Source organism: Microcebus murinus, chromosome X (genome assembly GCF_040939455.1).
Source record: "Microcebus murinus isolate Inina chromosome X, M.murinus_Inina_mat1.0, whole genome shotgun sequence".
Lineage (NCBI taxonomy): Eukaryota > Metazoa > Chordata > Mammalia > Primates > Cheirogaleidae > Microcebus > Microcebus murinus.
The window spans coordinates 63889503-63914143 of NC_134136.1; the positions used below are offsets into that span (position 1 = coordinate 63889503).

The window sequence follows — 24641 nt, forward strand, 5'->3', positions numbered from 1 at the left end:
ATATACCAGATTCCCGCTTTATATTAGTAAGATTGAAATTGAAATGAGTGTTGCTGGTGGATGAATTTGTCACTTTCCTTGAAACTGGTGAACCCGAAAAGTTAGACAGCGATAGGAAAATGCTACCATTGTCTGTTAAAAAGTCTATGACATTTCAAGGCAAGAATGAATGTATGGAAGAAGAAACTTGTTTCTTCTTTACTAACAAAAAGGAAAGCCTGGAAGTGAATGATATGAGTATAACTTAAAAAAAAAAAAAAAACCTTTACGTAACATTTTTGCTGGGAGAGAAGACTACGAAGCACATTTTCCAGGAAGTGTGGGCTGCGACGATTGTGTGCTCTTAACTAATCCTGAGCAAGGCGGCCACTTTGACAGTCTTCTCATGCTGCCTCTGCCACCTTCTTAGCAAGAAGATACCATTTCAACTTCAACACAGCATGATCGAAACATACAGCCAACCTTCTCCCCGATCTGTGGCCACTGGACAGCCCGCCAGCATGAAAATTTTTATGTATTTACTTACTATTTTTCTTATCACCCAGATGATTGGCTCAGCATTTTTTGCTGTGTATCTTCATAGAAGGTTGGACAAGGTAAGATGAACCACAAGCCTTTATTAACTAAATTTGGGGTTCTTATTGATTTGTAAGTTGGTTTATTTTTTAGTGCTACCCAAACGATGGACGATGGCAGAAACCCAAATAGATGAGTGGTCTTATGGAATAATGTTCACTGTGTAGTCAGTGAAGTCTCATATTCTTGTTTCTGGTTAAGATCTTGGGATCTCTAGTCCGACTGCCTGAGTTCAAATCTTAGCGCTGTTCCTACCAGCTGGGCAATTCTGGGGCAAGTTACTTTGTATTTCTATGCCTCAGTCTCCACATTTGAGAAATGGGGATGGTTATGGTACCCATCTCATAGATTAAGTGAGTTTAGCCTTGTAAAGAGCTTAGAACTGTGCCCGGCACATAGTAAGCACTACATCAGCATTAGCTATCATTATTTGCTAACGTTTTGCTTAAAAAATAAACTATTTCTTTTTCTGATGAAGACAACTTTTTTCTTTTAAATTTCCAACTAGGGAAGGAGAGCATTAGTTTGGTCTGAAATTTCATAGTGCTTCAGATTAGCATGCACATGAATAAGTCCCAGATTTTGCAGTCTTTTAGGACAAGTGACGTTCAGTATATAATTCTTCAAGCACTGATTACAGTTGCAAGATGCTCAGTTTCCCTCTGAGATGTTTTACATTCTTAAGTGATTGGACTTACAGGAACAAAAGAATAGAGTAATTTAGTAGGTTGTTTTGCAGTCTTAGGAAAAAATAACCATCAGGATTTATTTTGTTTCCATGTCTTTATACACTTCCACTGAGGGGCATTATTGCCTGTATTGACAAAATATCAATCTTAGATGTAAAGGAGAAAATTGATCAATTATCTGGCTGTTCCTAAAATTCTGGATGTGGGAACTGTGGCTGGACAGCATCTGGATGGTCGCATTTTCTCAGGGATGCTTGGGTGTCCTCTCTTGCGATGCAGACCTAGAATTAAGGTCTGTTTTCTGTGATGATAAGGTGAGCCAGTGAAGACTGAAGCAGTCCACTGGGTTACCCAAATTTTAGGTTTTACTGCTGAGAAAAAAGGGGGGATTCTATTCAGGTTGCTTGTTTGTTTGTTTGTTTGTTTGTTTTTAGCGTGGTATGCTCTGTCAATCAATGCCTGGACATAGGCCTAGCCTCTAAAGGGGAAATAGTGACCTAAGTAGACTCAAATTTACCATTGTGTTTAGGTGTGCTCTTAATGACAGCAAAAGCCGCCGGCTAACTGGATCCTGTTTTGAATCTAAAAAATCTACTGTTCAAACAAGAAAATGGTACAGAATTAGTTAATAATGTGAGTGAGGCATACATTTAATTATTCTAAGACAAGGGAAAATAAAATATCTTGTTAACTCTGGGGATGAAAGATGATGTCTTTAAAAATGCAAATGTTTTCTACAAATACTAAAGTTAAAAAGGGAGAGAGATGTAATTAGAACTCAAGTTAATTGACACACATAGCAAATTAACTTTTGTTTTTAAAAGCACTGCATCACAAACACTATAATGAAGTGGGCAAATTAGCTCAGCAGAAAACCATTTTATAGGCTGATGTTTATAATGACCAATCATTAGTGGAGCAATGGGAAATATGACAATTATAGAATATTGCTAACAATTATGTTGGAAAATGTACATTTTGTGATGAAAGCTTATTAGAATAGCTGTGATTTCTACCTAGAATTTCACATATGACATCTTAATTGCCAGCTTTTATAGATTTTTTTAAACTGCAAATACCAAATAGCAACACATCAATATAACGACTCATTATTCCCCATTTATGCCCCAAAGCCCTCTTGTTGTTGACGCTGTGGAAGTGAATGTGAAAGCAGATGTCATTAGCTGCATTCTCCTTCAGAATGACATTTCTCATATTCCTGTTATTTCAAAATAGATAGAAGATGAAAGGAGTCTTCATGAGGATTTTGTATTCATGAAAACAATACAGAGATGCAACAAAGGAGAAGGGCCCTTATCCTTGCTGAACTGTGAGGAGATTAGAAGCCAGTTTGAAGGTTTCGTCAAGGTAAGGAGCTTAGTTGTTGGTAAAATTATCATTGAAATGTTTTCCTGCATTGGCTAGGTTGGGAAACTGAGACCTGACAATGTAAAAGTTTAAACATCAGTTATACGCATACACATATGCACATACATACATACATACATGCATACAAACATACTTACATGCATGGGTATGGAGAGTGTGTATGAATGTGTGCATCAAAAAAAGCAAAAACGAAGCCAAATCCTATGTTTAGAAGGGAAAAGAAAGTTGGAAATATGTGCACTCCCACTTGAGAAGAACAAAAAAGGTCCTAGGGGAAAACACACTCTCATGGGCACATTCACACTTGTGAGCTCACATATGCAGCTACCACTGGGCAAAATTATGAAATATACCCAGCTTGCTTTTTGCATTTCTGTATTTCCCCATGCAAACCTTGCTGCCTTCCCACTGCAGATCCATGGTCTGATCCCCACTTCCCAGGGTAGCATTGGCAGCTGCCGTGCTGGCAGGCCACAGCGAAGGGTCTCCTGCAGACTGATAACAGTCTCCTGTGCTTCTCTGATAATGGAATTTCAGGTGCCCTGAAAGTGAGATCTTTCCCTTTTACTGTGGGGAGAGGTGCAGGGTATAGATAACGAACATTCTCAGCGCCGCTCAAACCAGACCCCGTATAATATCACTTGCTCATGAAGCCAGTGCACTCCAGGGCCAGTCATGACCAGAAGCAGGAAGGGTTTGAAGCCTTCTAGTCCACCAGGCTGGTAGCCAGCATGAAGTCATTGCAGGTATAATGGGTACCTAAAACAGGAATTTTTAGAACCTTTGCATTAATTCCGTCACCACAGACATGAGGTCTAGCAGCTCTTTCAGAACATCAAGAATTCTTTCTACCCATTTCCCTCTCAGAACACTGAGCCAAATACCCTTGGCTTTCAGCTCTCGTGGAGGTCGTGTCTAGGAGGCAGCACTCCACATTGAGGTCAGCTCTGTGCCAGGTGGTTGGGGATCTGGATAAACCAACAGGAATTAGTTCTCACAAGTAGATGATGCGTAATTTAATGCAGGCGTTAAAGGACTTAAGAGCTTATTTTGGAGCTTATTCCTGTCATTCTGTACTGTCACTCATGTGTAATTTAATCCAATAGTAAAGACTCTAACAGCTTATTCCTCAGTCACCTATGGGGATCAGAATGCAGTTCAAATCCACTGCTGGCTTTCAGCTTCTTTGCACTAATCTAGGTTTCAGGTGAAACTCCGAACCCTTTATTTGCAAGATTGGCCAGATCAGGAAATGATTTGAGTTTCTCAGGTTCTTCAAGGATTCTGGCCAGTGTTACAGGATATTGGAAGGTGTTACAAATTTACATGTGAATAAAGGCACTTTCAAATCAATAGTTAATAATCCAAATAGCATATTGAATGTGCTTGACTGTGTGATCTTGAACAAATGACTTCATCTCTCTGGGCCTCAGTTTTTTCATCTATGACATGAGAGGACTGAGATTATCTGTAAGGGCAGCTCTGATATTCTGTAATTATGTGATCAGCCTTCAGTGTCCTCCAGTAGTAGTGAGAGTGGCTTGTTGTTTTTTTTTCCCTCCCTCTCTTTCTTACTGAGAGTTTTACAGTTAAATTGCCCATTTCTCGAGTCTTTATTTCAGACTCCAAAATCAGCTACCCAGGGTAGGAGTAAGGAAAACGGTCAGTTTGGCATCCTTGCTTATGCTTGTATGAAAAAAGTGACTGCTCCAAAGTTTCATGTTCTAAAAGGGTAGACCTCCTCAGGCACATCAACTGGAGCCCTGGGGATCTCCTCCTTACATATGAGTAAGGAGACCCCTTGCTTCTACTGTAGCAGACGTGTAACCCTACTCAATGCCATCTGTACCTAGAATATGCACGATGGTTAGGTACAAAGTCCTCTAGCTACCCAATCCTCCTCCAATGACTGACCCCCTTTCTACTACCCATTCTCCAGAATTTCTCACTCTAAAACAATATTATAGACTTTTTATTTTAACCTAATAAGCCAATAACTGGAAAGCCCCAGATTGGATTTGTATTTTCTCAGCTAATGTTATCAGGCTTTCTTTCTGGGCCACAGGCTGGCTAGTCCAGAGCAACTTCAAGTTTGCATTTGAAGCCTTTGAGTCATAGGGCTGGCTTGATGGGGTCTTAGAAGTCAGCAGATGCAATTCTCAATCCAGAACGACAGTCGTTCTCTCCATCATCCCTACCAAGTGGACACCCAATCTCTCTTTGAACACCTCTAGTGATAAGGCTCTCATTATCTTCTGAGGCAGGAAGCACCAAGCTGTCACTTTGGGGGGAAGAGGGGATTCAGGCTCATGTTAGAGTCAACGGAGGCATCATTTTGAATGGTGTAATTTCACATTAAAACTTAAAACTAGCCACTCTACCTCCTGCTGGAATGATCAGTTGCATGATTATCTGCCCACGGATGCCTGAGGTGCCTTTGAGAGGGTCAACAAATTTCCTTTTTGGAAATAAAGTGTAATCTGTTCATACCTGCCACATAGAGTTCCTACTAAAAGAGAAATAATCAATCCCAGATTTTCTGAAAGTTTATTTTAGTATCTCAGTTGAGATGGGGAGTGAAGCAAGAAAAATAAAAAAGGCTCCGGGGAGTGTAGTTGGGGGAAAGTTCACAGAAAGGCAAGGCTGGACTCATAAAAAACACGCTTTGCTGACTTCACATTTTCATCTTGGCCAGGCTGTGACACCAATGAAGCCACCTAACCTAATAGTATCTCAACCTCAATCATCACACTCCAGTTTTTGAAGAGACACTAAATAGTCATTTGTTTACTTGTGATCTCACAAACATTTTCCTGTCGCCGCGTCTTCATAGTGCCGCACCTTAGCTCAAATGGAAAGTTGTAGCTCTGAGGCCCATGTGAGAGTTCCGAGGCTCAGGTTCCCCATGGGGCTCTGTGACCTACACCCTCATATCTGGTGACTGAGCTGAGCCTACAGCAAGACACTCAACAGTGACAGCACAAATCCTTTGCGGGAAGGAAGGAAAAGGAAGGGTCCTATAGACAATCAATTTTGGGAGTGAGAGGAAGCACAGAGCTTTGATTATCACAAGATGTAGAAATGCTGCTATCTTACTCTTTTGTGTTCTGGAGATAGAGAGATGGAATGAGCTGAGCCCAGCCTGTGAATGTGATCTCACAGTTGCTTCTCTTGGGTTAAGCCTCAGCCTTTTTGGGTGACCTCATGCTGTCCACTTAAGCCCTCCAGGTCTTTTGTTCAGTCTCTTTAAAATGGCAGCAATGGCTTTTATTACCTTCCAACATATGTTGATGGAAATCGCTGTTAGCTTCTTTAAGTACCTCTAGCCTTCCTTCCGTTCATAAGTGAAAAGAAATCTTTTAAGAAGTGTCACATTTGCCTTTGAACATCAGCAGCATTGGGAGATGTGTTTCCTAAATGCTGATTATTCTAAATAAATTCAGGCTATCCAAAGCAACCTTCAACAAGAGAATCTCTTCCACCCATTGAAAGGGAAACAAAATTTAAAATGTCTGAGGGTCTTTTCATAGTCTGTATTTTCTCTCCCAAGATCAAATGTACTATTACCTTTTTCTACGAGACCTCAGAACAATTTTATTCTAATAGATACACACCATGCTTTATGTTGAATAATATCCCCTATGTTGAATAATATCCCCTTTATGTTGAATAATATCCCAGTTCCCAGGGAAGGATCATCATGCCATTCAACATTATTTGTCAATACCTGTCAAAGCCAGGGAGGTCGGGGTCATAGGATGGGTCAGTATCGCAGCCTCTGGTCTGGAGAGAGCACTGGAATGAAGATAATAAGGCCTGGATTTTGCTTCCAGATTCTCCCCTGGGTGTTCTGGGCTGTTGGTTCATCTGTCAGAGCCCTGGGCTCCCAATCAGTATGATGGGATTAATGACAGGATCTGAGTCAATATGATAATCCTCACCAGAAATAGGTAACAGAGTAATGACAGATGCCAAATGAATGATACCTTTACAACCCCACAGCAGAGCCCCTGTCAAAATGACCTTTTGTAATGATTCTTCTTTCAGGAAATAATTCTAAACAAAGAGAAGAAGAAAGAAAACAGCTATGAAATGCAAAAAGGTGAGATGCTATTTACCAATTTCTATGAATGCTTAAAAACTAAAAGGAAGTCTGAAGACTGACCATATTGAAAAACCCAATGTTGAATCAGGGAACTTTTAGCCCTGGAAATAAAACAGGGACACAATTGTCACATTGACACCTTCTCTGGTCCCTATGGTTTGGAAAGGCTTTGTATGTACATATTTATGAGGGAGACTATGTTCCTTTCATGCTGACAGTACCAAGCCTGAAGAAATCTCATTATGTTCAATATCTTAATCCAAGCAACCATACAGCCTGTTACCACCTACGGAGGATGAGATGACAGGAAAGTCATCATTTGGTAGCAGTGGTGTTCATCACTCAATGATAACAGTTTTTCATGAGGGACAGTGGCTGGTGGAGCCTCTGGGATCGAGGAGTGACCGTGTAACAGTGTTCTACTCTTGGCCCTATTCTTGACGTTAAAGCATCTTGAACATCTCAGGGTTGGAAGGGAACTTGACGGTTCTCAAATCAAGAACACCATCTCCAGAACATGAATGAATCTCTTTCACAATAGCACTGGCTATCGGGCTTCTGATCGAACATGTCTAGGGATGAGGCACCTTCTGCCTCATAAGGCAGCCTGGTCCATCTTTGAATGGCTGTAACAATTATAGTAAGATTACTATACTACTCAAGAGAAGTCTTTCCTCCTCTTGAAGCAGAATTTGTTCCTGTAATCGCCACTCACTAGTCCCAGTTCTGCTCTTCAGAGCCATAGTAAACAGTATAATCCCTTTCATACACAGCAGCTGTCCAGATATGGAAGACAGCAACTATGGCCCCTGAGCCTTGATTGAGCTTTCTCTTCTCTAGGCTAAAGATCACTGATGTCTTCCACTGTTCCTCCTATGACCCTTTCTATGCCTTTTTCTCTCCCAGTTACCTCCTTTTCCAGACACACTAACGTCTCCCTGTTCCTTTTAGAGTATGGCACCTCACCCAACACAATAATGGGTAGGGGAAAGAGGGAATGTTGTTAGAGAGACTATTATGTTATGAAGTTGGTGAACTTGATGCTATGACTTGTGCAATTCTAATACACAAAAGAAATGCATACTTGCAGAGATATAGATACTATTTTCTGAGACAAAGAAAGTACTCAGAGCTTGCCTTAATTATTGGTCTGACAGCTAAAGAGTCATCTGACTTCCATGAAGATGTTGTCTTCAGAATGACTGCAAGATATGTTGAGTGATACCATGCTGCCTGTTAATTAAGTGAAACTTGAGGAAATAGTTCATGTGGGTGCTGTCTAGTAGTCTTTGAGAAAATAATAAATTTAACTAAACTGGTTGTTTAGGTCATGCAATTTGACTTAACATTTATAGGGCATCTACAAAGTACCCAGCACCAGGCTCATAACTGGAAAAAAAGAAACTACCACACAGTCTGTGCATTTATTAAGAAGCAATCCTTTTACATGAGAAACAATTAGAGATAGATACAATAGTTTGGCCAGTTGCTTCACCAAATCAGACACCATAAGCATGTTACTAAGTGTGCAGACACAATCTTGGGGCCCACTAAAACCCCAATGTATAGAAACTGTTATTAAAAGCAAAATTCAAGGTATGTTTAATGAAGACTAGTATATTCAGCCTGTGCCAATCTATGTAAAATGGAATTCAGTATTGATCAACTACTTGGAGAATGAGATCAATGGAAACGGCCAATTCAATTATTAAGATATTAGAAACCAACTTTTCCTTCAGTGAGAGGGATTTCAGACCATTTCATCCTTCCTTTCATGTAACCTACTTTAGTACATGTAACTACTCTAGTACACACACTTGTAGAACTTGACTAAACACTTCTGTGGGCAATTTTGTATTACTTTGGCATGACAGTTTGGTTTTGGTTTCATTTCAGGTGATCAGAATCCTCAAATTGCAGCACATGTCATAAGTGAGGCCAGTGGCAAAACAGCATCTGGTAAGTCCCATAGCATCTGAGTGCTAGCCACCCAAGGGGGAAGGCTGGGATGCCCAAACAGTGCAGCCTAATGACTAGGCTCCTGTCTTCCTCTGGGGCCCAATTTGCAAACCTAGCCATACAGCTCTCATATGCTCTCCTTTGTGTTCAAAGTGAGCTCAAGTGCACAGATGGGACTTAGAAGGACAAAAGGAGGTGGGATGCAATCCTGATGTTCTCATTATGTTCTTGCTCAATGGCTGATTTTAAATGATGAATTACTGGGTGGAGAAACCATTATTCTGACAACATGGAAGAGATGGCAGGTAGTGACCTCATGACTGGGAGCATCCCTTCTCCTCACCCTTACTGTGAGAATGGCTGTGTGGAAATGGGCCTCAAGGGGTACTTCCTGCCATCTGTCAATCCCTGTATGATTAAGCTCAGCCTCACTGGGGCCAACCTCAGGGAAATTAAAGGTAAAATCATTCTGTAAAGATCAATAGGTGCCAAGACGTTAGATTTTCCAATGAAGTAACAACAGACAACATACTGTGATCTTTTCAACTTTGAACAATTTTATTTCCATATACGTTCTGCTACCATTCTGTTACCATTCTAGCCCTTAGATTTTTTCCCCTAAATCTGTACCTTGTGATAGCTGGTGCTGGAGAATGTGTCACATCTGATAAATGGATGCAAACATGCACGCTAACATAAAGTTCCCCATCGACACGAAGGCAAGAGCATCAGAGCAGTCTTTGAAAAATTCAGCAGAGTGCTCTGGAATGGAGTTCTACTGTGTGTGTGTGTGTGTGTGTGTGTGTGTGTGTGTGTGTGTGTGTGTGTGTGTGTTTAGAACTACACACACACAAACACACATGCACAGTGTGTGGGGGGGAGATAGAGAAAGGGATAGATACCGCCTATCCTATCCCTAAGGTGGCTTGGACTTCTCAGTGGGTACAACACATGCACAGTTATCATGGATCATAGTATGGGAATAGAACACTGAATAGGGACACTGGGGTTCAAGAAGCATGACCACTACTTGTTGGGTGACCTTGGTCAAGCCCGTTTACCTACACAGCAGTTTCCTACCTCACTTACTCCACAGGGTGGCTTTGAGGAACAAATCAGCTAATGTGGCAGAAAGTTATGCCATCAAGTGCTATACGAATGCAATATGCTACTACTTTGTCTACTGCACTATGGTTTAGATGTAGAAAGAGACATATAAAGTCTTTCATTAATATACATTATTTCCACAATATTTAATAATTCTGCCAAGTACTTATGTCTCAGAAAATATATTTATGGGAGAACATCACAACTATATTGCTGTGTGCAGGGTGGCCATCCACATGACACCTTCTCTTTTTTGGATTGGATGACAGCAATAGAGGAACTTCTTAGAAGAATAGCTTCCCACTGGTCTTTGTCCATCTATATCTAAGTCCTTGCCCTGGAATATATTTCATCCTCCCAAAAGGCTGGTGACAGATATCGATCCTACAATATCTTCACAGTCTGTGTTACAGTAGGTCTGCAGGGGACCAGGTGGGAAGACAGTAACATTCCTCCCGCACTCCAGTCCCAAACGTCTTATTTGTACTTGGCCGTGCTGCTCCAAACTTGCCTTACATCCCACAGCAAGGACTAAAATTAGGCAAAGAAATACCAAAGTAAATTTAGTGGATTAAAAGATAGATAAATTGCCTTTTTTTCCCTCAAATGGTCCAAAAGGGAAATATAATGAAGTACTATTTCTGGAATGGCTTAAAAGGCCCAGATATGTCAGGCATTCTGGGATGCCTCCTTATTACTAAAGGATGAGTCTTAGCGGGTGGGATCTTGTGCCCTGATAGGCCTAAGACCACCAAATAGGAATTATTTTTTTAAAGTTTCTCAGTACTTTCACTTTCCCCCCACTACTCTGCCTAACTCTCTGTGGGAGCTGAGATTTGAAATTGGGTGCACACACTACTTTGAACCCACTCAACATCTCAGCCGAGAAAATGGCATACTGTTGGTGGGTACTCTGCTTAGCCACAAGAATACAGGTACTTTCAAGTTGGTGGCGCCCACTACAATGGGAGATCAAAACACACAGCGAAGTGAACACACAGTTTATTTTCATACTTCCTTGCCTAATTTTAGTCCTTGCTGTGGGAGGCAGTCGGGTTTGCAACAGCGTGATTAGGTAGGAACAACTGGGGTCTTTGCTGAGGCTGAGCTAGGTAGAGTGACAACTCTTTGACTTTGTAAAATTTAAAGAAAGCAAGGTATCCATGTTAATATTAGCAGGGATTTTGTCTGAATAATTTGGTATGCATAATTGATCATATGGAATTTTGAAATCATTTGCATCATTAAGTTCAAGGGCAAATTGGCTTTAAGAACCCTGAAGAGAGAAGGAAACTCACTGTGATGTGTTACGTTGTTTAATCTTCACAAGTCTTTGAAATACACTCTAATATTAGCCCCAGGTTGCAGATGAGGAACTGGAGCTCAGGGAGATTGACTTGCCCAAGCTTGGATACAGCCTGGGTTGGAACCTGCTCTGTGTGACTCTGAAGCCCATGTTGATTTGTTAGCCAAAACTCCTGCATAGACTCTGAGGGCTGGAAGGGACCATGAGAATCCATTCCTATACAAAGCCATATCTAACATTAAGCTACATTTTCTGTTAGAATGTGAGCCACACTGTTTCATATCATCATGAATTTTTCTCCTCTTTTGTAACAGTTCTACAGTGGGCTGAAAAAGGATACTACACCATGAGCAACAACTTGGTAACTCTCGAAAATGGGAAACAGCTCACCGTTAAAAGACAAGGACTCTATTATATCTATGCCCAAGTCACCTTCTGCTCTAACCGGGAAGCTTCGAGTCAAGCTCCATTTATAGCCAGCCTCTGCCTGAGGTCCACGGGTGGATCTGAGAGAATCTTGCTCAGAGCGGCAAATACCCACAGTTCCTCCAAAGCTTGTGAGCAGCAATCCATCCACTTGGGAGGAGTGTTTGAATTGCAAGCAGGTGCTTCGGTGTTTGTCAATGTGACTGATCCAAGCCAAGTGAGCCACGGGACTGGCTTCACATCCTTTGGCCTGCTCAAACTCTGAACAGTATAACCTTGCAGCGCAGCAGTTAACACCACCCCCTGCTGAACTGCCTATTTATAACCCTAGGATCCTCCTCGTGGAGAACTATTTATTATACACGCAGGGCATGTAGGGCTGTAATAAGTGAATTACAGGGCATGGGAAACCCAAACGGGCCCTGCTCCATAAGAGCTTATATTCTGAAGCAGCAACCCCACTGATACAGACATCCAGAGGGTCCTATGAAAACACAAGGCCACTATGCACAAACTGAATTCTGAGTAAACAGCAGATAATTAGCCAAGTTCAGTTTTGTTTCTTTGCATGCGGTGTCTTTCAGGGGACAATACATTTGATTTATCAGTGAGGATGCAGAAGGGAAATGGGCAGGCTCCAGCTCACATTCAGTTAGGGTTGACTCTGGGCTCCTGCGGCTCTGATGGAGGAGGCCAGGCTCTAGATCGTGTAGTGCAGTGGAGAACTGAAAACCCTGCCCCCGCCACCCACCCTGACAGTCATTCATTCTCTTTCAATCTCTCTTCATCTCTCTTTCAGTCTCTCTCTCTCTCAATTTCGCTCTTCTCAATTTATCTCTCCCAATCTCTCTTTTTCAGTCTCTCTCTCTCAATTTCACTCTCCCAATCTCTCTTTTTCAGTCTCTCTCTCTCTCTCTCAATTTCACTCTCCCAATCTCTCTTTTTCAGTCTCTCTCACTCTCTCAATTTCACTCTCCCAATCTCTCCTTTTCAGTCTCTCTCGCTCTCTCTCTCTCTCTCATACACACACACACACACAGAGTCAGGCCATTGTAACCAGTTATTTTCTTTCCACTTTGTCCCACTGCAAATGGAGGGGGGGCAGCCCAAGCTTGCCCACTCCTCATCAAAAAATGACTGTATTTAAAGGAAGTCTATTGTATCTACCTGCAGTCTCTATTGTTTCCAGAATGAACTTGTAATTATCTTGTTATTTATTTTTTGAATAATAAAGATCCCTTAACATTATTGTTGTAGTTTAATACCTGAGGCCCTCAGCCCGGTTGGGCCAAGAAGAAGCACCTGGAGGGAATTTTCCCAACCTTTGTGATGTTTTCATAAACTTGGTTCTCAAGCTACTTACACCACAAAACGTCTTGGAGGCTGCACACTCTCCGGAAGTCTGAGATAGCCTTTGATGGATGGCATGTTAGCCTGTTCAGTGCAAAGCAATCTGAGTCTTTATTTCCAGCTTGCTCTGAAAAGGTTGCAGGAGATAGAAAATATTTTTTTTTCTTGGTTAATCACAGCTAAGTGTGGTGGGGAGGTGAGGAGCTTCAGTAAGAAGCAGTAGTGTATCTTTTTAATAGCTGTCTAGGTGGTTCCACCTTAGGCAAGAGGAAATGGAGCTGGGACAACCTGAGGGAAAGTATTGGCCCCACAGTCTTCCATGGAAGCCAATGGAGCCATTTCTTGTCACCTCCAATAAAGGAATTATTCAGGTAAGAAACCCAGAGTGGCATCTTTAATTTTACTGGTAGAGTGCTTTGCTTAAGACAAACACCATATGTTCATCCAAAAGAAAATATTACTGTAGAGATTGGAAAGGAGAGTGAGAAAGGGTGAGGCCAGATCTTGGTCACTGTCCTTGCTCTTCAGTCCCATGGATACCACGGTCTTTCCTTGGCTGGGTGACTCTGAAGACCGTGGAGCATGCACATCCAACACGAAGCTGAAATCATGCCAGACAAACATGCTTGGCTGTGTACTTTCTCCAGTGAGAGAACTTGACCACCAGCAGGGATGACATTGGTTGAATCAGGGACTCACCAGGGATGTCCCCACACTGTTATCTTGTCCTCCAGAAGCAAAGATCCTTCTCCAATGTTAACATCTGCATGGGACACTTGAAGGAAGTGGGCAGTGGCCATGGCAGCTGAGGAGACATGATACTGTCACAGGTGTGGGCCTCCCTTAGGAAATCCCAGGCCCAGTTAAGAGAGAGAGGTACCATACACAGGCATGGCCCTCCCTTCCTTACAGTGGTTGAGTACCCACTTTGCAGCATCGCCATACTTACCCAACTTGCCTGGGTGAGACAATGGGGAGGGCAAGAGTCATCAGCCCTTTAGTAAGGTTCATCAGAAGGGAATTTATGTCCACCCGGACAAATTTTTATAATCTTCCCATATTCATGCCCTGTTTTTGGGTTAAACATTGCCCCTGCATTTCACCCTGCCTTCTTCTTTGAAAATCATCATCTTCCAGATTATTTCTACCTCTAGTAACCAAATTGCAAACCATATCTGGTACCAGAAGTGATGCTATTAATACAAAAACACTCTACATTTTCTAGGCTATTTCCTCTCCGTGGTTTCTACTGCCCTCTAAATGCCACTTCCTATAACTCCAGTGCAGACCTCTCCCCTAAGCTTCAACCTCACAATAGCCAACTGCCTTCACCTTCTCAGGTTGGTTCTTCATAATGTCAACTTGCCCTTCCCAAGGACCCCAGATCCTTTACCCTTTCTCCTCCTGTCCTACATGCTCACTATGGGCTGTCTCCCTTGGGTTCATGGTTTTAACCTTGTAGCTACTTCATGCTACTAATGACATACCTTTAGTTCTCATCTGTCCCTTAGAGTTTGCCTGCATCTCCAAATGGTGGGCCTTGTTCTCAAACCCAATGCATCCCAATGGAGTTAGTCTTTTTTTTTTTTTTCTTTTTGAGACAGAGTCTCACTCTACTGCCTAAGCTAGAGTGAGTGCCGTGGTGTCATCCTAGCTCACAGCAACCTCAAAGTCCTGGGCTTAAGCAATCCTTCTGCCTCAGCCTCCTGAGTAGCTGGGACTACAGGCATGCTCCACCATGCCCGGTTAATTTTTCTATGTATTTTTAGCTATCCAGCTAATTTCTTTCTATTTTTAGTAGAGACGGGGTCTCGCTATTGCTCAGGCTGGTCTCAAAGTCCTGACCTCAAGCAATCCGCCCGCCTCAGCCTCCGAGAGTGCTAGGATTACAGGTGTGAGCCACCACGCCTGGCCACAATGGAGTTAGTTCTTAATCTTGTTTCACACATTATGGGATCTATTTTCAGTGTATCTCTTTCCAGTCAGTGGTGTCCTCATCTATCCCGTTTCGCAGGCCAGAAACCTGGCTTGATTTCTCATTGTCTTCACTGCCCATGTCCAATCCCACCAGCCTATACCCATCAAGCCTATCTCTTAACTTTTAAATTAATTTTTTTTCAAAACAAATATTTAATATTTTAACTGTTTTACAGGACAGAAATTTAAATAATATATATTTATTTTTGTTGACTTGATCATTTTACAAAGGTGACAAACACACAGAAAGCAGTTCTGCAAAACTAAATGAAAAACGTGACATTGGAAATTTTCTTCAGCTTTCCACTTAAATGGATGAAGATACCACACAGACTTGTGCGATGTCATCATATTCATATGTTCTCTTTAAGAATGTGTCTGTTAGTCTTAAGCCAGAGATGCTTTGCAGTCCCTGTACTGAAGACAGCAGAGTAAGGGCAAGGCAGAGAGAAGAACTTGGATGCAGCTTTCCAAGCTGTCTTCCTGAAATACCACACCAGTGGATAGAATTGGTATTGCACATTTCCAAAACCAGATCCATAGTCCTTTCACTGCAGTTTGTTATTTTACAAGTAATATGAAAAGGTTCTTCTAGGTTTACGGTATCTTTCTATCTCTACTGCCAGTATCCTACTCCAGACTGCCATCTTCTGAAATAGTACAACAGCCTCCTAGACTCCCTGTCTCCTCTCTTGTTTTCTTCCATCCATTCTCCATGCATAGCCAGAGTGGAATTCTTAAACACAATTCTGATATCACCAATCCCGTTTCTTATGGACCCTAGAATAAAGACCAAAATAATTAACTTATTTCATCTCCTGCCAATCCCTCTCTCAGTCTCTTAAATTCTAGCCCTCATTTCCTCTCAGCAAAGTTTCAAATGCTTTCCTGCCTTAGGTCCCAGGCATGCTGTTTTCTCTTCTTATGTGACCCATTCCCTTCCCCCACTGCACCCTGCATTTAGCAAGTGCTTCACAGCACTTACGGCTGAGGTTTTCCCTACTATGTTGTGAGTTTCTTGAGGACCAAGACCTTGTCCTATTCACCATAGTAACTTCAGTGTCTACCACTGGGCCTGGCATAGAATCAGCCCTTTGTTCATTACACGAAGGAATAGATGAATGAATAAATGCAGCTGCTTATAACTCAATAGACCATGAGATAATTCTGTGTGTTGGTTGAAGCAAAGATTTTCAATACTGAAAAGATCTTTATTATGTCAAAAATCTCTAGATGATAAAAATGCATCCATGGAGAAGAGTATGACTGGAGATTATACTGTAGATAAAGATAGATAATATGTTTTTATTATACTACATTTATCAATAGTTTATAAAATAGTACATGATATTTGCTCCAAGCTTCACTTGAACATTTTAAAAGTTGTTTCAATAAATGATAAAGACTCGAGTAGTTTTCTGATCTATCTGTAATAGTCTGGTTATAAATTATCTAATTTAGTTCCATTTTTATAAACATGTCACTTCTGCATTCTATCTAAGGAAAGGAAGAATGTTTGAAATACCCAATAATTTTTATTTCTAGATAAAGAGAAATGAACAAAGGATAAAATATTATTGTCTCTGTAACTTGATAGGAAGCAAATGACTACAGAATGCAAACAATGTGCTCTAGCAAGCTGTCAATAAAGGGGCACCCCCACTTAAAGGGAAACAACATGTAGATGCTTGGGCTTCAGGAGAGAACTCATTTTGCACTATATGCTACTATGTCCATAGGGCTTAATGCCACTGTGTTGGGAGAGGCACTGGCTTAGGCTTTTAAAACAGTCTGAAGTATTTTGAGACACAGAAACATGGAACTAAATATGATTTTTATGTTCCTTTTCTCTGTGAACCACATCCCCTTTGTACAAAAACACAAAACCAGAAATACTCCTTGTAGTGTAGTGGTTAAGTCTGTAGTCAGACAGACATAGTCTTAATCTAGTCTCCACTATTAGCCAATTTTATAATCATAGACAAATTATTTCACTTCCTCTAGGCCTCAGTGTTCTCATCTGTGAAGTGGGAATAGTAAGAATACCTGCTGTGCAGAGTTTATAAAGATTCAATTAAATTGTCCATACAAAGTCCCCCAGCAGAGTCTGCTCTATGGAGCATATCATCATATGAAAAGCACTAAGGTAGGTCACTATGTGGTTCCCAGCATTCCAGCATGCCCATCTGCATCCAATGATGCAAGTGGACAGGATGCCCTTTTTTTTTTTTTTTTTGAAACAGAGTCTTACTCAGTCACTCAGGCTGGAGTACAGTGGCATCATCATAGCTCACAGCAGCCTTAAAACCCTGGGCTCAAGTAATCCTCATGCCTTAGGCTCCCAAGTAGCTGGGACTACAGGTGTGTGCTACCACACCTGGCTAATTTTTCTATTTTTTGTAGAGATGGGGTCTTGCACTTGCTCAGGCTGGTCTCAAACTCCTGACCTCAAGTGATCCTCCTCCCTCCTCGCTCTTCCAGAGTGCTAGGATTACAGGTGTGAGCCACCACACCCCCAGATGCCATCTAAAAATAGTTGAAACCTCTGAGACCAAAGAGAATGCCTGGCAACCCAGGTACACATGAGAGGCCTTGCTCATGTAGTAAACCAAAGACCACACCCAATGTGAGGCAAAGTGAAAGCAAAAAAAGAAAGAAAAGGCCAGGTTCACTTATGGAAGGATATATGCATAATATTAAAGTAGATCTGTATGTAGCAAAAACCCTTTTTATAGTTTCGTTGTCAGAAACAGTTAACCACTGGGGACTTGGAGTTGCCCAATTTTTCAGTAGGCTTGAGCAGTTCTATATTTAGGAAGGTTTCTTTAAAAGACTATGATCATTCATTCTCAATCTAAGGGACATCAGCACACAAACCTACCCCTCCCATACCACACTCCTCTGAGCAACTTTATAGGCAATCCAGCAACTCTCAGGAAAACCAGTTTATATATATATATATATATATATATATATATATATATATATAATTTATGTATAGTTATTTTTTCCATTCCTCCTTCTTGGAGTTCCACTGAGTTATCTATAACTTCACATGGGGATTTTTTGCTAATGTAATCCCACTTGAAGTTCAATAATTTTGGTAACAAACCTACTCCTATCTTTTGTACCTCTCTGACTATAAACTTCTCTGGGGTCTAACATGCAATCTTTAACACATCTTAGATTTGATTCACATTTCTACTATGAGGGAGTTAAAGGGTTATTTCATCTTAGATTTGATTCACATTTCTACTATGAGGAGTTAAAGGGTTCTTTCATCCATCCACCCACCCATCCAACACTGATTGAGGTTAAATATTTTGTGTAATGAATTTGGAATATACAGAGATAAATATGATCCAGTCCCTGTTCTCAAGTAGCTTACAGTCTTTTGCAAAACAGGTGTGCAAACATTCCAAGCCCAGTGTAAATGCTGCAGCAGGTTAAGGACCACATAGAAGCAAGGAGATGCCAAAGGAGAGATGACAAGTGCCCAAATTAGGCAATGGCCATGAGGATGGAGAGAAGGAATTCAGGGGATATGGTAGACTTAAAATAGTAAGACTTAATGACTAGAATTATAAAGGGTTAATGTATAAATTTATAAAGGGCTGAAGGAGAATATGGAATGAAGGATAATAGCCATGTTTCTGGCTGGGGCAACTAAGTGGCCATGGGTGCTGTCCACTGGGATGAGAAACATTAGAGAAGCATGTTTGGGAACAAATATGAGATTTTGAACTAGTTGAGGTTGGGGTGCTGTAGGACATTCAAGCTGAGATGTCCAGAAGGCAACTGCATCCATGGGTCTGGAGCTCAGGAGAAAAGTCAGAATGGAAAAATATGAACATGGGAGGCATTTGAATTTTTTTTTTTTTGAGACAGAGTCTTGCTCTGTTGCCTGAGCTAGAGTGCCGTGGCATCAGCCTAGCTCACAGCAACCTCACACTCCTGGGCTCAAGTGATCCTCCTGCCTCAGCCTCCCATCCTCCTGCCTCAGCCTCCCATGCAGATGGACTACAGGGACAAGCTACCACGCTGGACTAATTTTTTTTATTTTTCATAGAGACAGGTGTCTCGCTCTTGCTCAGGCTGGTCTCAAACTCCTGAGCACAAGTAATCCTCTCAGCCCGGCCTCTCAGAGTGCTAGGATTAGAGGAGTGAGTCACTGAACCTGGCTTCATTTGCATTTTGACAAATGAAGTTATAGTAGACAAGATTGTCCAGGAAGAGGCTGTAGAATGGAAGATACAAGGAAAAGAGTGTTGAGGATTAGCAATGTTTGGGGGACAGGCAAAGGGGGCAGGTCCAGCAAAGGAGACCGGGGTGATTGAATGAATGCGAAGAAAGTACAGGATCATGAAAATCGAGGAAGGGAGAGATTTATCAAGAAGACAAGGGCCAAATACTGCAGAGAGGTCAAGATGGGTATTGAAAAGCATTTCCTGGAATTAAGAGCTTACTGATGACTTCATGAGGGTGGATATTTGAGGTAGGAGCTTTAGTTAGCAGGTGCCAAATGCAGAGGAGGAAATATGGTAGACAGCATGTATCTTAGAGGCAGACAGACCAGGGTTTCAAATGCTAGCTCCACCAAGTACTAGCATGCTGTTCAACATCTCTGTGTCTCTGTCCATTCATAAGATGGAGACAACAACAGTGAATGCCTCATAGGGTTGTCATGAGGCTTACTTGAGCTTAACCTTGTAAATGACTTAGTACAGTGCCTAGCACATATGAGGTGCAATGTTATATTTACTGGTTCAGAGCAAGAAACAAACCACTGAAGGTATCTCAGGCAGAAAAGCAATTAGGTGTCTACAGAACCATTGGGCTGGAGAAGTAGAAGTCAAGCGGAAGTCAGGAGCAGCCACTGGACTAATGGCTTCAAGGTCATGTCACTGCAGTTGGAATCCACATGTTTGGAAGCCACTGCTGCTACTACTACCACTACTGCTGCTACTACAGCCTCTCACCCACAAAGCTGTGAGTAGACATGATGGAATGTGGAGTACAGAAGCCACCACACATCTTTAGAACTGCCTGCTGGCCACCAGGCCCCAAGAAGATAGCCTCTGCCTGACTTAAGCCTTCCAAACCTGTTGGCAGCAGTGAAAATGTATTGGAACCTGCATTGTTTCCTCACTGCAAAAGTCTGGGAAATGTATTTTTTAGCCTTTATGTTTTGGGGGAGAAACATAAAAGGGGTAGGAATGTGCTGAGTAGCAGATAATATCCAGCTCATCTATCTTGAAGTAGAGCAAATATTTTCATCCTGACTGCTGACACCAGCATTCCAGCTGTGGTCAAAATATAGGATCATCACTGATTGACCAAATCTTGCAAAATACAAAGAGGGATGGGGACAAGAGTAAAGATCAAAGGGTAAACTTGAACAGGAAAATGTATATATCTTTCTCTAATATTGGAAGGAAAATGGTGAGAAGGAGTATAGGTAGTTTATAAATTGGGGCCAGAAGAAGATAGGTGGAAAAGTTAAGAAAGGTTCTATCTCATGGCATGGATTATCTCTGTAAAGTAGGGAACAAATGTCATCTGCCCCAAGTGAAAGAGGTAGAAGCTGGCGTGAGGGCCTAGTGACAGTGGAGTAGCTAATGAGGGAAATGGGAAAGGAAGCTGACACAGCACAAGAGATCTTTCTGCACACCAGCTAGCAAAAAAAGAAACAAAGGACTTATTTTTATAAAGCACTGTTTATTCTTATGTATTGAAAATGTCAATTTTAAAAGTCTTCAAAATAAAAACAAGTTAGAAAATTTGAGCTTGTGTAAGAAGGGACATGACTGAAAAGGAACTGAAAGGCCTCTAAGGGCAGCAGTTTAATTACAGGGTGACAGGAACCCATTTATAGAGTACTGTAAACAACACAACTATGGAGACACTGCTCTCAGGTTAACATGGCTTCATTTCCTTTATATTATTATTTAGTGTGTAAGCACGGATACCACTCTGCACAAGCTTCATTATCCAGAGTATCAAAGGCCTCTCAGTAGAAGGGCCAAGTCCCATGCATATGTACACATCACTTTAAAATACAGACCTTTCAATATTTTCAGCAATCAGCTAAAGTATTTTGTAAAATCACAAAAATGTTTCCTATGGATACAGTTTGCACATTTATTGCAAGCCATTGACTAACCACAGGCAGGGCAGATAAGAAGATCTATGTTGGTGCTGTTATTGGTGGTGGTGCTTTTAATTTTTAAGTGAACAATGTCATATTTAAACTGTTGTGCTTAAGAATAGAACAACAGCCATTCCTAGAAATTGTCTTTACTCTGCAGCTTCCAATGACAGCTGTAAGTGCTTGGCTGATGGTGGACTGCAGGAATAGTCCATTTCCTGTGGATCTTGTCATTTCTGCTGTGCAAAAAGCAAACAACAGCCCCGTACCATGTAGCTATGGGACCCTGAGACCCTCAGTACCAGAAGAAAAAGGGCTCCTCAGCAAGCTGGGGGTTTCAAGCTTCAAGTCTGGTTCCTAAACAATATTTGCAAAACCCACATTTACAGGCGCCAATCAAATGTATCTGGAAGACAACTTTGATCAGCTCTTTGGCCGCTGTTCTCTCTTCCAGTGACCTTCCCCACCCTGCCAAATCTCCCTTGTCTTTAGGGGAGGGGGCGGCAGGTTGCGCTGCTCTCTCCTAGGGCCTTGGGCCGATTCTCAGTTGTACTGGATTTGGATGTGCGCTGCTCTGTGACTGTCTTCTGAAGTTGGTTTCTCACAGTTCTGGTTTTTGGGATACTTATAAAGTTGATGGTTTGATTCAATGAGCAACTTGAGTAAACCAGTTCCAAATAATCAGCTTCACTAGTAACCAGCACACAGCTAGTAAAGGGGCCCTTTTGTTCTGCATATACACACTGGACCAACAGCACATTTCTGCAAATAAGGCGTAAAGTCCTACTCAAAGTGGCCAATGAATATTACAACTTCTCACAGGATATGTGAAAGAGCAATACAATGAATAAAAGCCGTCTACTAGGGCATGATATCTCCTTGATGCAGATTGTTTCAAAGGACAAAAGGTCACAGTTTGAATATGCAATGTAGATAAAGTAACTGTTCACAATCTAACTATATTTTTTTAAAAATTAGCAAAGCCCATACATACTAGTTTACACAACACTTGATATGGTTGGCTAAAAGCACTGGGGAAATAGAAAACTTACACACTAGGCAGAAGGCTTGGGAAAAAACCTATCATGCACTGGGAAGAAATGGTCAACTCTGCTGTTGAAGGGGAAGATTGTCCAATACAATTTGGTGATGGATTTGGTGTTGGCAAGGATGACCCGAGCTTCTGCCCCACTCAGTTACAATGTACACCAACACGACAAAAACAAGGGTACTACAGTTTTCTTGGTCTTATTGACAACATAAGGCAGTAACAAAAAAAGTGTGATTGAGGGATGGCATGTGATGGTCTAGGGAAGGGCAGCTGGGTCATTCGGCCAATGTGTTCATCTTTCACCCTACTCGCATCATAGCTCAAGAAGCTTTGCCTTCAGTAATTAGGGACTGTGGGACTTGGAGGTACAGGAAGGCATTGGCGGGAAAGTTGGGAAAGTTGGACGATGGTTTAATAAGCCATGGTCAGCTGCTTTGTGACAGCAGCCTGCCCAAAGAATGTGACCCAAGGGCAATGGCAGAAAGCCATCTGAAAACCTTAGAAGCCATTTGCCTGCATTCACTTTCCGTTTCTTACTGAACGGAAAAGATTCTGGGGCCACTTCTACCACCAGCTCCTGCTTTTCCCCCTGCTGACAAAAATGAACAACCAACCAATAACCAAACAACAAATGCCCAAGCTCTCACACACACACACACACACACACACACACACACACACACACACACGGAGAGAGAGAGAATGAGAGAGACTCAAACACAAAATAAAAGCCACAGAAGTGAGCAAATGGAGTTGAATCATTCTGTGGGACATTTCAAGATGCCCTGAAGGCACTCTCTTCCCAGCGGCACAGTGATGATTATGGAAGAACCGAGGTCTTGCTACTGGACTCAGCTCGAATACACTCATCTGTTTGCTTCAATAGCCTCCGCACCAGTTTTTCTAGATCCCTTCTTGACTTCAATTCTTCTTCCAGGCATTGCTTCATTCTTTTATTCTCCTATAATGGGGAAAAACATGTTGATTACCACACAAAAGGGGCCCTGCCCGGGGCTCCTCCTCCTCATCCTCGCAACAGCCTTCACCACCCACTCGCATCCATTCCTCAACCTCCCCTCCCTCAGCATCTAAGACGAGGCAGCGTCTTGATTCTCCTCTCCTACCTGTCTCAGGCAAGCCTCTTGCATTCTTCTTCCCTACCCTGGCCCTCTTCTAATTCAATACTTGTTTTCACTTAGTGTCTCTTCTCTTTAAACCCAAGTGTCTATTAAGGCATCTCCCAAATATCTCTGGTACAGACCTCATCTCCTGAGCACCAGGTGCACAATTCCAAGTGCCAGCTTGGTATTTCCACCTAGATACATTACAAGCACCTCAAAGTCATTAGGTCCTAAAGTGAACTCAGTATCTCCTCTGACACTCCAAACTTCTCCTCCTGCTGTGGTTTCTGATCTCCATGAAGGGCACCACCATATCAAATTAGATACCCAGGGAAGAAGCTCCATCTTTAATCCCTGGCTCTTTCTTGATCATATTCCATAGGTTCAAACTCTGTGATGTGCAGCCCTTTTACATTCGTCCTCCTCCTCCATGACCTCGTTGGCCTGCCTCAGTTCAGGACTTTGACATGTCTCACCCTGAGTTTTGTAAGAACCTCCTAAATGGTCTTCTAGTCCCTGGTCTCTCTCCCCTCCCATCCAGCCCTCACCCTGTCACCATGTACAGTAAGTCCTCGCGCACAAGGTAGAGTGTGCACAATGGAGCACTGGACTATATCTGCAGGAAAGCCCACATATCACTCACAAATGATATGTCTTTTCTTAAGGTCTGTTTGCAGATGGCAGAGAATAGGAAAGTTGTAACTAAATTTGCAACCCTATTGCAAACCATTAAATACGAATGTAAGCAAGCTTCAGAAATTTAAGCCCAAGGCTATGTGGAAAAATCAACAAAAGCTACCTTGATGACACAAGGAAAATAAAAATCCCCTCTCACAACCTTGCTCCTGGACCTTTCCTGACAGCATTACCAGTGTGTGGCAAGGAACAAGGAGTGGTTCTATTATCTGAGAAAATGACTTTTACATTTTATTACCTGTTTCAGTTCCTTGACCTCATCCTTCAAGGCATAAACAGTGTCGACAAGGCTCCTAGAACACAAGGATAAGATTCAGAGATGAATGTCTAGCACTGAAGTATTGTTACATAATACTTAACAATAAAAGCAGCTTTATAAAAATGCAGATCCTCAAAAGTAGTGGACTTTCTAGGTAATCAGGAATGGTACTGCTCTGAATGGTCCTTATGTCCCTTATTTTGATGGGAGAACCACCACCACCACACATGCTTATTCAAACGCCATGTCATTGCACCTTTTCTATACCTCCCACCTCCTTTGCTACTTGCTTTCCAGCTTCGGGACAGACAAAAACCAAGAGACTAGGGCCCATTATGAGGTTTTCTTTCTAGCTTTTTGAGGCATAATTGACAAAGGTGTGCAATGTGATGTTTGATATATGATACATTGTGAAATGAGTGCTACTATCAAGCTAATTAACACATCCATCATCTGACACAGTTACCACTTTTTGTGAGTCT

General features: G+C 41.9%; 2 protein-coding genes across 5 annotated transcripts in view; one reads left to right on the forward strand and one right to left on the reverse strand.

Moving 5' to 3' along the window:
* The first annotated feature begins 313 nt into the window (after window positions 1–313).
* CD40LG (CD40 ligand) lies at window positions 314–12209 on the forward strand. The gene is made up of 5 exons (XM_012756360.2): window positions 314–596; window positions 2502–2633; window positions 6702–6756; window positions 8656–8718; window positions 11446–12209. Exons 1-5 carry the CDS (start codon window positions 441–443, stop codon window positions 11820–11822), a joined length of 783 nt encoding a protein of 260 aa, XP_012611814.1. The 5' UTR covers window positions 314–440; the 3' UTR covers window positions 11823–12209.
* Window positions 12210–20595: 8386 nt separating this feature from the next.
* ARHGEF6 (Rac/Cdc42 guanine nucleotide exchange factor 6) overlaps window positions 20596–24641 on the reverse strand; it is a 116880-nt gene continuing 112834 nt past the window's right edge. For all 4 annotated transcript variants that reach the window (XM_075999396.1, XM_012756353.3, XM_012756355.3 and 1 more), the window contains 2 exons: window positions 24139–24193; window positions 20596–23044 (listed from right to left, as the gene is read on the reverse strand). In XM_075999396.1, coding sequence (XP_075855511.1) covers window positions 22904–23044; window positions 24139–24193 — 196 coding nt within the window. In that variant the 3' untranslated portion in view covers window positions 20596–22903. The remainder of the gene's footprint in view (window positions 23045–24138; window positions 24194–24641) is intronic.

Excerpts from the sequence above, each read along its gene's own strand:
- CD40LG (XM_012756360.2), top strand. The coding sequence starts at position 441 with ATGATCGAAACATACAGCCAACCTTCTCCCCGATCTGTGGCCACTGGA. Across the intron at positions 597-2,501 it reads TTCATAGAAGGTTGGACAAG|ATAGAAGATGAAAGGAGTCT; the intron begins GTAAGATGAACC and ends ATTTCAAAATAG. Across the intron at positions 6,757-8,655 it reads CAGCTATGAAATGCAAAAAG|GTGATCAGAATCCTCAAATT; the intron begins GTGAGATGCTAT and ends GTTTCATTTCAG.